General features: G+C 64.0%; 3 protein-coding genes across 9 annotated transcripts in view; 1 reads left to right on the top strand and 2 right to left on the bottom strand.

The window, feature by feature from the left end:
* The first annotated feature begins 669 nt into the window (after positions 1 to 669).
* CHRM4 (cholinergic receptor muscarinic 4) lies at positions 670 to 8,277 on the top strand. Its single transcript, XM_070427896.1, has 2 exons — positions 670 to 705; positions 5,597 to 8,277. Exon 2 carries the CDS (start codon positions 5,612 to 5,614, stop codon positions 7,043 to 7,045), a length of 1,434 nt encoding a protein of 477 aa, XP_070283997.1. The 5' UTR covers positions 670 to 705; positions 5,597 to 5,611; the 3' UTR covers positions 7,046 to 8,277.
* On the bottom strand, positions 8,262 to 10,205 carry MDK (midkine). Its single transcript, XM_070427897.1, has 5 exons — positions 10,099 to 10,205; positions 9,747 to 9,823; positions 9,455 to 9,622; positions 9,176 to 9,337; positions 8,262 to 8,565 (listed from the first exon to the last, which is right to left on the bottom strand). The coding sequence occupies exons 2-5, from the start codon at positions 9,820 to 9,822 to the stop codon at positions 8,540 to 8,542; spliced, it is 432 nt and encodes a 143-aa protein (XP_070283998.1). The 5' UTR covers position 9,823; positions 10,099 to 10,205; the 3' UTR covers positions 8,262 to 8,539.
* Positions 10,206 to 11,335: 1,130 nt separating this feature from the next.
* DGKZ (diacylglycerol kinase zeta) overlaps positions 11,336 to 13,404 on the bottom strand; it is a 41,341-nt gene continuing 39,272 nt past the window's right edge. For all 7 annotated transcript variants that reach the window (XM_070427891.1, XM_070427892.1, XM_070427895.1 and 4 more), the window contains 5 exons: positions 13,298 to 13,341; positions 12,728 to 12,848; positions 12,608 to 12,641; positions 12,263 to 12,362; positions 11,336 to 12,008 (listed from right to left, as the gene is read on the bottom strand). In XM_070427891.1, the coding sequence (XP_070283992.1) occupies positions 11,892 to 12,008; positions 12,263 to 12,362; positions 12,608 to 12,641; positions 12,728 to 12,848; positions 13,298 to 13,341 (416 nt within the window). In that variant the 3' untranslated portion in view covers positions 11,336 to 11,891. The remainder of the gene's footprint in view (positions 12,009 to 12,262; positions 12,363 to 12,607; positions 12,642 to 12,727; positions 12,849 to 13,297; positions 13,342 to 13,404) is intronic.

Genomic DNA, 13,404 nt, shown 5'->3' with positions numbered 1-13,404 from the left:
CGGCCTGCACGCAGCCGCGGGGTGGGAAACCGCCGGCCCTCGGCTCTGCCCCGACGGAACCGCGGCAGCAGAACCGACTCCACCCACTCATGAACCTCCTAGTGGGGTCCAAATGAGCGCGGGGCGACGGAGGGAGGGAGGTCCGAGCTGGGCGCGAGGCCATCTCCTAGTCCCGGGGGCCTGGTCAGAGCGGAGGTGGGGAGCGCAGCCAGACGGGGCTGCCAGCTCTCTCCCCAGCCCGCGAGGGGGCGCCGCATCCCCATGACAACGCGGACACCCCACCCCCCAGCCTCTCAGAGGGCCGAGCCCCCAGCGAAGTCGCACTGTCGGCGTGGGCGGTGTCCCCACGGTGCCCGAGTGGGGAGCTGCCGGCCGGCTCCAATGAGGGGCGCGCGTAGCTGGGGTCCCCGACGCCCCGGCGGTGCCCCCCGCGCGTCCTCGTTGGGTGGCCGGCCCCGGGCGGGCGGCGCGGCCCCTCCAGGATTGGCTGCCTCCCCGTGACATCACGCGGCTCGGGAAAAGTGCGAGCGTGAGCGCGAGTCGGAGCCACAGCGCCGGGAGCTGCGGGCGGAGCAGGGGCCGCCCCTCGCACCCCGTCCCCGCCCCCGGCCCGCAGCCCGACCGCCCGCCCCGCCCGCTGGCCCGCGGGGCCGCCCTCCTCTCCCGCCGTCTGTCAGGTGCGAAGGGAGCGGGCGGAGGTGTCTGGTAAGTGACTTCCGCGGCAGCGCGGGGGCGTGGGGGGACTCGGTTGGGGGAGAAGGACGCGGGGCTCGCGGACCCTCTGAGGCTCCTCAGAGGCCGTCCGACCGGGAGGGACCCCAGGCATCTTTGGGGCGAGCGCGGGGCAGGGGGCTGCGGAGGGCACGGCTGGAAGGGAGGCCGGGAGCCTCGCGGAGGCTGCAGGTGCGCCTCTGGGAAGCAATGGGCATTCAGGAAGTCGGCAGGGTGTGCCCGCCCCCAGCCCCGAGGAGGCAGGGGCAGCCGTCGGGGGCAGGACCCGCACTCCAGCCCTCCCACCGGCGGCTCTGCAGGGCGTGGGGCTGTGGAGCCCCAACGAGCCCTTTTCCCGCCCGCCTCCCTGCCCCCACCCCCGGCGCCGCCAGCCCACTCTTGGCCACGGAGTCCTCCATCAGCGACCTTGAACCCCGACGGAAAGCACCCCTGCCCTCTCTGGCGCCCCTCCCCCACTCCAGGACTCTCCCTCGCTGTTGCCCATGCCCGGAGCCGCGGAGATCAGCGTTAAACCCAAGCCCCTTGGTTGAAGTGTCAGGATCAGTGTTGGTACCAAATCCTCTGCACCCCTTCTCTCTCCCCTGGATTCCTGAGTCCCCTCTCCTCCCCCAGGGACAGATCCAAGGGCCCCAGCGTTCCCGGAGCTCTAGCGTGAAAGCCTAAGAACCCACCCCTACCCCCAAGGTGTCCAGAGCACGCGCTCCCGTTTGGCCCGGGCAAGGGGATGGGGGAGCTCAAGGACCCGGCAAAGGACCGTGCCCACGCCCAGAGGCTTCGGAACTGCGTGCTAAGGGGTGGGGGAGGGCGGGGCCCTGGAGAGGCAGGACCCGTGGACCCCAGGGCAGCGTGGAGGAGCCTCCAGATGGGCCAGTAAGTCCCAACCCGGCCCTAGAGGCCCGCCCAATCCCTGGGCTGGCGAAACCGGGTGTCCACTCCCGACGCGAGGGCTCGCCGTGTTCTCCAGCGGGGGTCAGGGTTGGGAGTGTGGGAGAAGACTCCGACACTTTCCTAACCCAACCCCCCGTCTGGGCCTCCGGTTATAGAGGTGCTGCCTGCACCCTCTCACTGGCGCCCTTTGGCGATAACACGCAGTGGGCACACTGAGCCGAGTCGGGGACTCGAGCAGCGGCCCCTCGACAGAAGTCAGTGCAAGGCTGGGACTCCGCACCCAAGCGTTGGGGGAATAACACTACTGAGCACTCAGCTAACACAATGCACCAAGGTCAGGGGGCCGTTGCAACCCAGAGTGTAGTCTGGCCTAGTCCTGCAACCCTTCCCCACCCACGGACGCCGGCTCTTGGCCCGACTGGATCTGCGCTCAGACAGCCAGCGTCTGCGTTGAATCTCCCAGCAGAGGCGTTTGGCGGGCACTTACTGTCAGCCCTGCATTGATTCGTGTAGACACGCTCACAGGCACAGGCACACCCGACCGTGTGCAACCCCCAGGCCACAGCAGTCCAGGCACACAGGCATGCACACGCACGTGTCCACACGGCGCGGGCATGCTCACGCGCACACGGGGCGCACTGGTATCCAGGCGTGGCTGAGCGGCCCGCACACACGCACATGCAGACAGCTACTCGCTTCTGCTCGCGCTCCCCAGTCATCACACATAAACCGAACTCGAACTCGCCTTCCCGCCCACACGTTCCTCGCCGGTGCCGGCCGGAATTCGGGCGCCCTTAACTTTCCCACCGTTAAACCCCGCGCGGAGCCGAGGGCAGCTCCCGGGCGAGGCCCGCGAGGGGATCCCTGCCTGGGGCCCCTCTGTGCTCTGGGTCTTGTTGGAGTTGGAGGCGGTGGCTCCCCGCTCTAGGTCCGGAGCTGGCACCCAGGGGCCGACATCGCCATCTAGCGGTGCGTGCAACCCTGGGCGGGGCTGCTCGCCTCGCCAGATCCCAGGCGTCCTGGATCCTAGAGAAACGAGACGGAGATGTCTGCGGAAGACTGAGGGGTTCAGAAAGACAGCTGGGGCGGGGAGGCACGGCGTGTCGCCCTGTCTGCAGCTGGAAGCTTCCCCAAGCGGGCCCAGCGCAAGACTAAACCGCCCGCCACCTCCCCGGAGACAAGATGTCCTCAAATGGAGACAGGAGATCTCTCTGGGAAAGCTAAGTGGGGAGGCGGAGGGAATGGGTGGGGACCCTGCCCAAGCCTCCCCATCCCTCTCCTATTTGTGTGGTTATAAAGGGGAGAGAGCAGAGGCAGGAAATTGCCGCTGAGGCAGAATTTGGGGTTGGCAATGAGGCTCCTGGGTTCTCAACCTGCCCCGCTGCCTACTGACACACTGGCTGACTTTAGGCAACTTGATTAACATGATCATCATCTGTAAGAAGACACTTCTGTAAGATGAAGGAAACTAACATCACCTGCCTTTTCAGGCTGCTGTAAGGATTAAACCAGATAATCTATAGAAAAAGCTCAGAGGGACTCCTGAATCATTGTTAACACTCAATAAACAAGAGCGATTATGTTTTTCCTGCTCAGCACCTTGGGTCCCATTCTGATCTCGCTGGCCATGTCCTGGTCCGGAGAGGCTAGCACCACGGTGTCCTTGGGGCTGGCTGACAGATCACTCCTGCCCACCTTGCTTGCCTGCGTGTGTCTGGGAGGGCAGCCTCTCCAAGCTGGTGCTTCAGCCCTCCCACCCAGCTCAGAGGGTGACACCTGAGCTTTTATTTCAGTCCCGCCGAGGATTGTATCCACAGCACAGCACCGCACCGCACTGCACTGCTAGATGCTCTCAGAGCTGAAAGGGGCCATCGGACCCTGGGGAAGGGCCGTTATCTTGACTCATTTGTGACCTTGAGGGGGTGACACCACCCATCTCCGAGCCTCTCCCTGCAGTGGACCCAGGATTTGGCAGGCAAATTTAAACTGCCAGGCCAGGAGGCTGGGTCTGTGTCTGCGACGGTGGATTAGGGGGGCTTGAGGCGAGGCTTGGGGGTCACGGGGACTTGGCTCCCGCCTCCAGTGCATTTTCATGCTGGAGACGGAGTTTAGTAGCTGCTCAGGTGGGAGGTTGTCCCGAGGAGTCCGCTCTAGCTTGCAAAGGAGAGAGGTGCAGGAAGGTGAGGCGGCCTGTCTAGGGCCACACAGCCCTCGCTGGCCTTGAAGCCCGGCAGCAGCATGAGTGCTGGTCCCTTCTTCCTCCTCCCTCCACACCCGCTGCCTCTCCCCCTTGGTTTCGCTCTCACACAGACGCACAGAACTGCGTATATGACAGTGACTGGTGGTGCTGTGATGGGCCCAGGCGTGTGTGTGTAATGGTGCGTGTTGGCGGGTGTGAAGGAGCTGGGCAGGGCGGCTGCCCTGGCACAGCGCACGGGGTGTGGGCCTCCCTCACACGTTTGGGAGAGGAAGAGCGGGAGGGGAGGTCAAGAGGAGCCTGGGAGGGAGGGCGCACAGGCTCAGGGCTGGGGCCTTATGCTGGGGGACCCAGCTGGTGTACTAGTGACCCAGGGCTGCCCTGAGGGGCAGGCCACAGGCCCCCCTGCAGCAGCTCCTCTCTTCCCTCTGGGACACTGTCACCCTTTGGGTTCTCCTAGAGGCCTTGGGGCTGACCCTGATGCCTGGGAAGCCAGGTGTGTCTTTCCTCAGTGATGGCCCTTTGGGCTTCTGATGGCTCCAGGGTCTCAGCCCCTGGTTGCTGACAGACTCCAACTACCCTGCACCTCGCCCCCATGCCCTAGGGCAGGGTGAGAGCTCTGGGAGAGAAACGTGCTCCCCTAAGCCTCTCTGCACAGCACCCTCCCCTCATCCTCAAGGCTCCCGGCTCCACGCCACCTCCTGGGTCCTCTGGGAGGCCTGCCCCCAGCTGGGATCACTGGTGAGTCTTTGGGCCTCCCTCAGCCAGACTCGTAGCTCTGGGACAGCAACATGATGTCAAGGAGCTGTGGAACCTTGGTCAGGCTAACACCTCGGTGCCTCAGTTTCCTCAACTATATATAAGCAGTGAAAAATAACAGTATTACCTCATAGGTTTGTTGTGAGGATGAAATGAGTTAATACTTATAAAAAGTATTGAGAGTGTCTGGCACTTGGTGGAGAGTAAATGTTAGCTGCTAAGGGATGGGAGAGCAGGTCCCCTGGTAGTTTGCTTAAGAAACGATCAAAAGGCTGCCCTGGCTGGTGTGGCTCCACTGGTGGAGAGCCGCCCATGCACCAAGAGGGTACTGGTTTGATTCCCAGTCCGGGCTGCTGCTCAGTCCCCAATAGGCAGTGTGCAGGAGGCAGCCAGAGGATGTTACTCTTCCCCTCCCTCTTCCTCTCTCACTAAAATCAATAAAAACATATTTAAAAAGAAATAAATGATCCAAGGGCTGAATGAGTATTTCTGACCAGAGCCACATGCTGACATGTGGGACCACCCCTCCCTCTCCTCTCCTTCCTTGGGTCCCACCCACACTGGCCCTCGGTCCTTGTCTCACACAGGCCTCAGGGCCTTTGCCCTTGAGTAGGCCACTTTCTGAAGCTCATGTGGCTGCCTCCTTGTCATCACCTCCTCGGAGAGGCCACTGATCAGCCAGCAGGGGCAGCCCTGTCTGTCCCCCGATCCACTCCCTGTACCATCACTCTGCCTTGCTTTCCTTCTAGCACTTCTTTGTTGCTGCTCACTGTTTGTATGTCTCTCCTGACCCGACGGTAAGCTCCGTGAGAGTGGGGGCCGAGTGTGCCTCACTCACTTCTGTAGCCGCAGCACCCAGTGCTCACTCGATAAACGATGCACACACAGATGGGGAGGTGATGGGTCAGTTCCCTAAAGTTCCGCAGGATGAGGTTCCTCTGGCCTCTCAACTCTTTACCCCACGTCCCCTTCTAATCCACTTCGACAGCTCACCTTTCCTCTCTCTCCTTCCTCCTCCAGACGCTGCTAACCAAAATGGCGAACTTCACACCCGTCAACGGCAGCTCAGGCAACCAGTCTGTGCGCCTGGTCACAGCAGCCCATAACCGCTACGAGACAGTGGAGATGGTCTTCATCGCCACGGTGACGGGCTCGCTGAGCCTGGTGACTGTGGTGGGCAACATCCTGGTGATGCTGTCCATCAAGGTCAACAGGCAGCTGCAGACGGTCAACAACTACTTCCTCTTCAGCCTGGCGTGCGCCGACCTCATCATCGGCGCGTTCTCCATGAACCTCTACACCGTGTACATCATCAAGGGCTACTGGCCTCTGGGCGCCGTGGTCTGTGACCTGTGGCTGGCCCTGGACTACGTGGTGAGCAATGCCTCAGTCATGAACCTTCTCATTATCAGCTTTGACCGGTACTTCTGCGTCACCAAGCCCCTCACCTACCCGGCCCGGCGCACCACCAAGATGGCCGGCCTCATGATCGCTGCCGCCTGGGTCCTGTCCTTTGTGCTCTGGGCGCCTGCCATCTTGTTCTGGCAGTTTGTGGTGGGCAAGCGGACAGTGCCCGACAACCAGTGCTTCATCCAGTTCCTGTCCAACCCGGCGGTGACCTTCGGCACGGCCATCGCTGCCTTCTACCTGCCCGTGGTCATCATGACGGTGCTGTACATCCACATCTCCCTGGCCAGTCGCAGCCGAGTTCACAAGCACCGGCCGGAAGGCCCGAAGGAGAAGAAGGCCAAGCCGCTGGCCTTCCTCAAGAGCCCGCTGATGAAGCAGAGCGTCAAGAAAGCCCCGCCAGCGGCGGCCCGAGAGGAGCTGCGCAACGGGAAGCTGGAGGAGGCTCCTCCGCCCGTCCTGCCGCCCCCGCCACGCCCGGTGGCCGACAAGGACACTTCCAACGACTCCAGCTCAGGCAGTGCCACCCAGAATACCAAGGAGCAGCCACCCACAGAGCTGTCCACCACGGAGGTCACCACGCCTGCCACGCCTACCCCTCGCCTACAGCCCCGGGCCCTCAACCCAGCCTCGAAATGGTCCAAGATCCAGATTGTGACGAAGCAGACAGGCAACGAGTGTGTGACAGCCATCGAGATTGTGCCTGCCACGCCAGCTGGCATGCGTCCAGCGACCAACGTGGCCCGCAAATTTGCCAGCATCGCCCGCAACCAGGTGCGCAAGAAGCGGCAGATGGCAGCCCGGGAGCGCAAGGTGACGCGGACCATCTTTGCCATTCTGTTGGCCTTCATTCTCACCTGGACGCCCTACAACGTTATGGTCCTGGTGAACACCTTCTGCAATAGCTGCATCCCTGAGACGGTGTGGTCCATTGGCTACTGGCTCTGCTATGTCAACAGCACCATCAACCCTGCCTGCTATGCCCTCTGCAATGCCACCTTTAAAAAGACCTTCAGGCACCTGCTGCTATGCCAGTATCGGAACATCGGCACTGCCAGGTAGACAGGCAGGGGCGTCAGAGGAGGTCCTGGCGGTCGCATGTGTGAGCTGGGGGACCACAGGGCTCAGCTGCTGTGGGGGCAGGATTTGGAGGCACCTCTCGTGTTCACAGTCGCTGAAGAGGACTGAGGTCCCAGACCCTGTGAGGCTCAGGAAGAAGCTCTGGCTGGATTCAGAGAGACCAGCTCTTTGCTCAGAGGAGTGTCAGCCCTAGGAAGGGTCTGAACCAGGACTGCCTGACCCCTCTCTCTTGTCTTGCCTCAGGGAGCTGGGGGCACTGGCCTCCGTGGGCACCTGCCCTATGACTAACCAGCGGGGCTGGAAGAATGGACATCTGGAGGGGAGCAGAGCCAGGACCCCCTTGGGAGGAGCAGAGGCCAAAGCTTAGGAAAGGAGACTCGGGAAGGAGTAGGGTTCCCCATTCTGTTGTAATCGGTGCTTTCTGCCCCCCTGCACCCTGCATGAAGGCTCAGCCCCCTCTCCCAAACCCCACTCCTTGCTGCAGCTACTCAGCCAGGTACTGGTTGGATGGGTGGGCTGGCTGGAGGCCAGGCAGAGTGGGCTTCGGGCCACCCCCTTCTGCAGCACAGCCCTGGCCAGTCAGGATGGGCCAGCACGTCTTCCATTCACTCAGGAGCTGAGGCCTGGCCTCCCATGGTCCCAGCCTGAGCGGGGCACAGTCCACCTGATTCTGAAGAGCCCTCCACTCCCCAAGTAGAGGGCTCGTCCCAGGTCACACCTAGTGAAGGAGGGGATGTGACCCGGTGAAGGTGGGGCTGTGGTGGGCAGTGTTCCCTTGGCTTCTGCAGGGAGGGAGGCCTGGGTCACCAGAGACAGAAGAGATGGACTTTACCCAGAGATTTCAGTGCCAGTGAAGGCAGGGTTTAAGGCTGTCAAGCAACCCTTATCTTTACTCTCCCAACCCATAGAACCTTCCGGATTGGCAGTGGCCGGACCCAAGGACCTTTGCCTGGGAGTGTCAGCCCTAGTCTTGTGGGTTCCTGCCCCAGCCAGCCGTGGTGTGGCCCCAGACAAGGACTGAAAGGCTCAGAGGACTCGGGGCAGTGGGGGGCCCTGGAAGAAATTTCAAAACTGGTCTGCTTTTTCTATGAGCTCCGGGGAGCACCGAGCCCCCAAGAAAACCACCTTTCCCTCCACACTCTCCCCCTCCCAACAAATTACCACAGCAAAATCCCCAGGAAGGGGCTTTTATATATTAAAAAAAAAAAGCTTTTATTGGGAGAAAATGAGTTTTATTTGTTTGTTAGCATTGGCATCATGGTGGGTAAGAACAACAGGGGCATGGGAGTCATATTCCTTTGGGGGAGGCTCCAGCTGCCAGAATCCCTTGTCCCTCCCCACTGTGGGCACTTGGGGGGTGGGGGAGGGCAGGGCATGATTGATAAAGCTGAAGAGTCACAAAAGGCACTGGTGGGTTATACTGGGGCCGGGGAGGGAGCACGCGGGCCAGGGGCTCTTTGGATTCGGGCCTGGCCTCTAGTCCTTTCCCTTCCCTTTCTTGGCTGTAAAACAAGAAAGAAATACGGTGTTAGGAGAATTCAGGTGATCCCTCTACTCCTCGGGGAGAAGGAAACTCTGCCCCCTAGTGGTTCTCAGTCAGGGGACCTGAGAGCTGGTGGGACAGGGCAGCCATTACGCCGCTGGACCTCTCCCCCTCTCCAACTTCAACTTTTACCGGGGATCAGATCACCTTCAAGTCCCAGTCCCACCACCCTGGGCAACAGCCTCGCCTCCTCACCCGAGGGCGGCCCACTCACCTCTGCCCCGTGGCCTCTCTGGGCTGCTGGGACTCAGGGATCAGATAAGGACAGAGGACGCACCAGCAGCGAAGCCCCTCCCCACTCAGAGGGCACAGCTGACCAGATGCTCCACTGGCCGGACAGGGGACAAAGCCCTTCCAGGATGAGCCCTGGACCCTAAGCCAGACGCTCCAACGGAGCAGCATGACCGCCCTCACTGGGGCCAGAAGGAATTCATATCACCTGAGCACCGGGGTACATGCCCCCCTAAGGCGTCTCTACAGACAGGGAAACTCACTCGCCAGGGCCCCACACCTCAGGCTTAACCATGCCCCTCACAGGTGGGCGCAGCCCCCCTCTCCCCGCAGCTGACCTTTGGCCTTGGCTTTGGTCTTGGGGGCACAGGGCTTGGTGACGCGGATGGTCTCCTGGCACTGGGCGTTGTACCGCGCCTTCTTCAGGGTGCCCTGGCGGGCTTTGGTGCCCGAGCTGCCATCGCAGGATCCCCAGCTCTCGAACTTGTACTTGCAGTCGGCTGGCAGGAGAGCGCCCGGGGTCAGAGCGGGGCTGCCCGTGGCCTCCCGCCAAGGCCTGCCCCGGCTTTAGGGGGGCTGTGCCGCCGTCCCGGCCCCCCCGCCGCGCCCCACCTCACCTCCGAACTCCTTCTTCCAGTTGCACGGCACCCGGCACCGGAGGCGCTGAGTCTGGGCCCCGCAGGTCCCTTCGCGGAAGCCCGCCCCGCAGTCCTTGCTGCTGGGGGTGCAGGGCCCCCAGGTCCACTCCGCGCATTCGCTCCCCGGGCCGCCCTTCTTCACTTTGTCTAAAACGCACGGGGAACAGCGCTCAGGACCCAGGGGTCCCGGCCTCGGAGCCCAGGAGGCCAGCCCGAGGCTGCCGGCCTCACCTGCCCGTCTCCAGCCTCCTCCGCCCCCGCCTGACATCACCTTTCTTTTTGGCCGCCGCTGAGGTGAGCGCCAGCAGGGCGAGGAAGGCGAGGAGGAGGAAGCCTCGGTGCTGCATCCTGGGGCGGGGGGGGTGGGGGGGGGGTAGAGCACAGGTCAGGGGAACGCGCTCGCCCTTCCCCTCGGGAGCCGCGCGCTGGGACCCCCACCAGCCTCCCCATTTTCCAGGCCTAAAGGGTCCGGCTGTTCATGCGGCGGCGGGAGAGCTTGAGGGCCGGGCTCCTCCAGGGCGTACAGCCGGGAGGCGCCCCCAGGACGCAGCTCAGACCCCCCCGCCCCCTCCCCCAGCCTCCAGCCCTCGGCCGACAGCGGCCCCTCCGCCCCGCGCGCTCACTCGCTGGCTGCCCGCGATGCTTCGCTCCCTCCTGCGCTGGCCCGTCCCGCTCCGGCCGCTGCGGCCCCTTTTGTCTCCAGAACCGGTATGAGCCGGTCACATGGGCCCCCGCCCCCTCCCCCGTTCTCCCCCCCACCACCGAGGAAGGGCCCGCCCCCTCCCCACAAACCCGCGCCGCCCCCCGCCCCCCCCCCCGCCCCCGGCGTCCCCGCCTCCGCTCCCGCTCCGCTTTCCTGGCGCCTCCACCGGGCTTCCCGCCGCCCGTCCCGCATCCTCGCTCGCCCGCCGGTGCCCTCCGCCCTCAGAGGCCTGGCCCCCCACTTTCTGAGCCCAGGGTCCCCCGACCCCAGGCCTGCGTCTGGCCCTGCTCCCCCGGTCCCGGGCCCCAGGCCCAGCTTTCTATCCCCGCCCCCTCCCAGGGGCCGCCCCACCTCCCGAAGGACGCCCGCCTCCCTGCCGAGCCTTCGAGGGAGACCGGACGGAGCTCGGACCCGGGGTGTCTCTGCGCCCGCGTTCCAGCTCGTGTGGCTCCGTCCCCCGCGCCCCTGGTGCCGTTTGCCCCGTCGGGGTCCCGCTCCACGCCCCCGGGCCTGCTCGCCCCCCGCGCCCCCCTTGCTGCTGGAGCGGCGGTCGGGGCAGCCCGCAGACGGCTTCGCCTCGCGGGCAGGGAGGCGCTTGGCTCCGTGGGGCGCTTGGGACGGGAGCCCCGGCGGCCGCTCACGGGTCGGGAGGGGGTGGCGCTGCCTTTCCCGGAGCGCAGGTTTGGGGGGGGGGCGGTTTGGAGGAGGAACCCGCAGGCCTGGATCTGGGAAGACCTGGGAGCTGACAAGTTCTGAGAAGTTCCAGACGCGGCTGCGGCGGCAGCAGCACATGCCCACCCTGGGAGCTGGGGACCACCTCACCCGACCCCCCTGAACAGCGGAAGCCACGGAGGCCGGGGGGAGGGGGCTTGCCCGAGGCCACAGGGCAAATCGACCTAAGAATCCAGTCCTGACCCTGCCCCGCTTCTTTCACTTTCATTGTTATCGTCCCTGCGGGAAGCGGGAAGCGAGGAACTCAGCTCCTCCCTCCGCCCCACCGAGCTGGCAGCCCCGCAGAGGTCAGGTCCGGGGCAGGCCCTGGGGCCCACCCCCCAAGAGAAGTTTCTGGGTCCCGGTGTCCATCCCCCCACTCTGAGGACACCCCAGCAGACTCCGCTGCTTCTGCCAGACTTCTCCCGCAAGAAAAGAAATGCAGAAAGGAAAAAAAATCTCTTTACTGAGTCACACCCAGCTGTAAACAAGTCACCACGGGAGCCCCACCCCAACCCCCAGACCACAGTCCTCGAGGAAATACCGGGGAAGGGCAGTGGGGCAGGTGCCAAGCAGGGCAGCGGGCAGGCAGATGCAGCGGCTCCAGGTTTGTGGGAAGATGGGGTCGGAGCAGGAGTGGGGACTGAGCTCCCAGGAGCCTCGGAGCAGGGCCCGTGAGGACCAGGTGGCTAGGAAGGCTCCCTGATGGAGCTGCCACCCCCCGCCCCCCACACACACTAGGGAGGGCACCCACTGAGGGTGAGGGCCGCCTGCGTGGCCCAGCCCCAGCTCCCCAACGGCCTGCCCAGTCCAGTCCAGTCTCCTACTCCCCCGTGAGCCTCCAGGTCGGCCCTGGGCTCAGGGGTGTAGGTGAGATGCTGCGGCTCCTCGGGGCGCAGCAGGGCTTCTTCCCGAGGCCTGGCTCCCCTGGCTGTCCGACTGGAATGTGGCAGTGCGGAGGGGCTCGTGCTCTGGCCGGTGCTGTCTCAGCACTGGCCCCAGCTACACAGCCGTCTCCTGGTCCTCCCGCTGAACCATCTGGTAGTGCTGCCGGTTCTCCAGGTAGGCGGCCAGCTCCGTGTCCTGAGCCTTCTCTGCCCGCTGCCGGGGAGTGTCGCCCTGGAGGAGGGAGGAGCCGTGATCAGGCTTAGGGGAGGGCAGGCGCTCTTCCCAGGCTGCGGGTGGGGGAGGGAGGCCTGGCCGGGCAGGGCCAGCCCCACCCCCGCTGGCTCAGGTTTCTTAAGGTTGAGGAACAGCTTTAAATCCCCAGGGGTGGCTGCCCTCCCGAGGCTTCCCTCTCACAAGGCCCAAGTCTGGGAGAGCGTTGGTCGGGGCCTTCGTGGACTCCTTGCCCACCCTGTGAATCTGCTCACCTGCTGGTCTGTCTTCATGAGCGAGGCCCCTGCTTCCACGATGTAGTGGCAGATGGTGCGCTGGCCCAGGGCCGCCGCCTGGTGCAGACAGGTCTCCCCGCTGCGGGACAGAGGCTGGCTGTGGACCCCATCCAGTCCTCTAAGGCTCCCCCCACCCCCATCAGTCTCCCGAGGGCCATCAGGAAGGGCAGGAAGTTTGGGGCCCTAGGATAAGGGGGTGTGGCCTAGAGGACGACAGATTGGCCGGAAAGGGTTTATGGGCTCCCACCAGACCAAACATAAGGGGTTGGATGAAGACTGGGCGGTTTCCAGGGCAACCAGGGTCCTGCACTGGCAGATACTCACTTTTCCTCTACAGCATCAAGAATCTCTTGGGGGGCTGGTGGAGAGGGAGGGACAGGTCAGAGGCCTGGCAGCCTCTCTTCCCTCCCGTGGCCCAGCCCAGGGCCCAGTGGCCCAGCTTACCGTGGTCCAGCAGGTAGCGGACCACTTCCTTGCTGCCAGTGCTGACTGCGTGGTGCAGGAGCGTGCGACTCTGACCGTCACGGTGCATGAGGTCCCCCCCAGCTTGGTGCAGCTCCTGGAGCTGAGGGCAGGAGGCAGGGCAGGGCTGGGGCTCCTCTGGCCCAGCCTTTCCAGCCACAGAAATGCCCCCCAACTCACAAGCGACAGGCCTGGCACTAGCGTGCTCACACACGTCACTCCCAGGGGCCGCTGGAGGTCGTCTGGAGTGTCAGGGCTTCTCTCACCCAGAGGACCCAGGCCCTGGAGCCCGCGGTTCCTCTAATACTCGCTCCTTTCTGAGCACCAGGGACAGGCTGACTGAGCTAGGAAGCCCTCATGAAGGGACACATTGTGGGTGGACAGGGGTAAGGCAGAAGGGGACAATCACCACGGAGACCCTGCTGAGGGCAGGATGATGACAGATGACTGTGCCTGGACAGGCCAGCTCTTGGCCCACCCAGAGGCCAAGACCACTCCCTACTGCCGGAGGGGGCTGCCGAGGAGAGGACGCTGGAGCCAGGGCACTAGTACCTTACAGAAGTCGTTCCTCTTGGCAGCCTCAACCAGCTCTTCACCTGCAGGAACACCTGCCTGTTACCTCCAGGGCTGGAGGCCTGGGCTTGTGTTGGTGGGTGAAC

The sequence above is a fragment of the Myotis yumanensis genome, unplaced genomic scaffold (genome assembly GCF_028538775.1).
Source record: "Myotis yumanensis isolate MYYU_CA2020_CCGP unplaced genomic scaffold, mMyoYum1.0.hap1 SCAF_10, whole genome shotgun sequence".
In the NCBI taxonomy this organism is placed as follows: Eukaryota; Metazoa; Chordata; class Mammalia; order Chiroptera; family Vespertilionidae; genus Myotis; species Myotis yumanensis.
The sequence above is the reverse complement of the archived record's forward strand: the minus strand, read 5'-3'. Positions and strand labels throughout refer to the sequence as shown.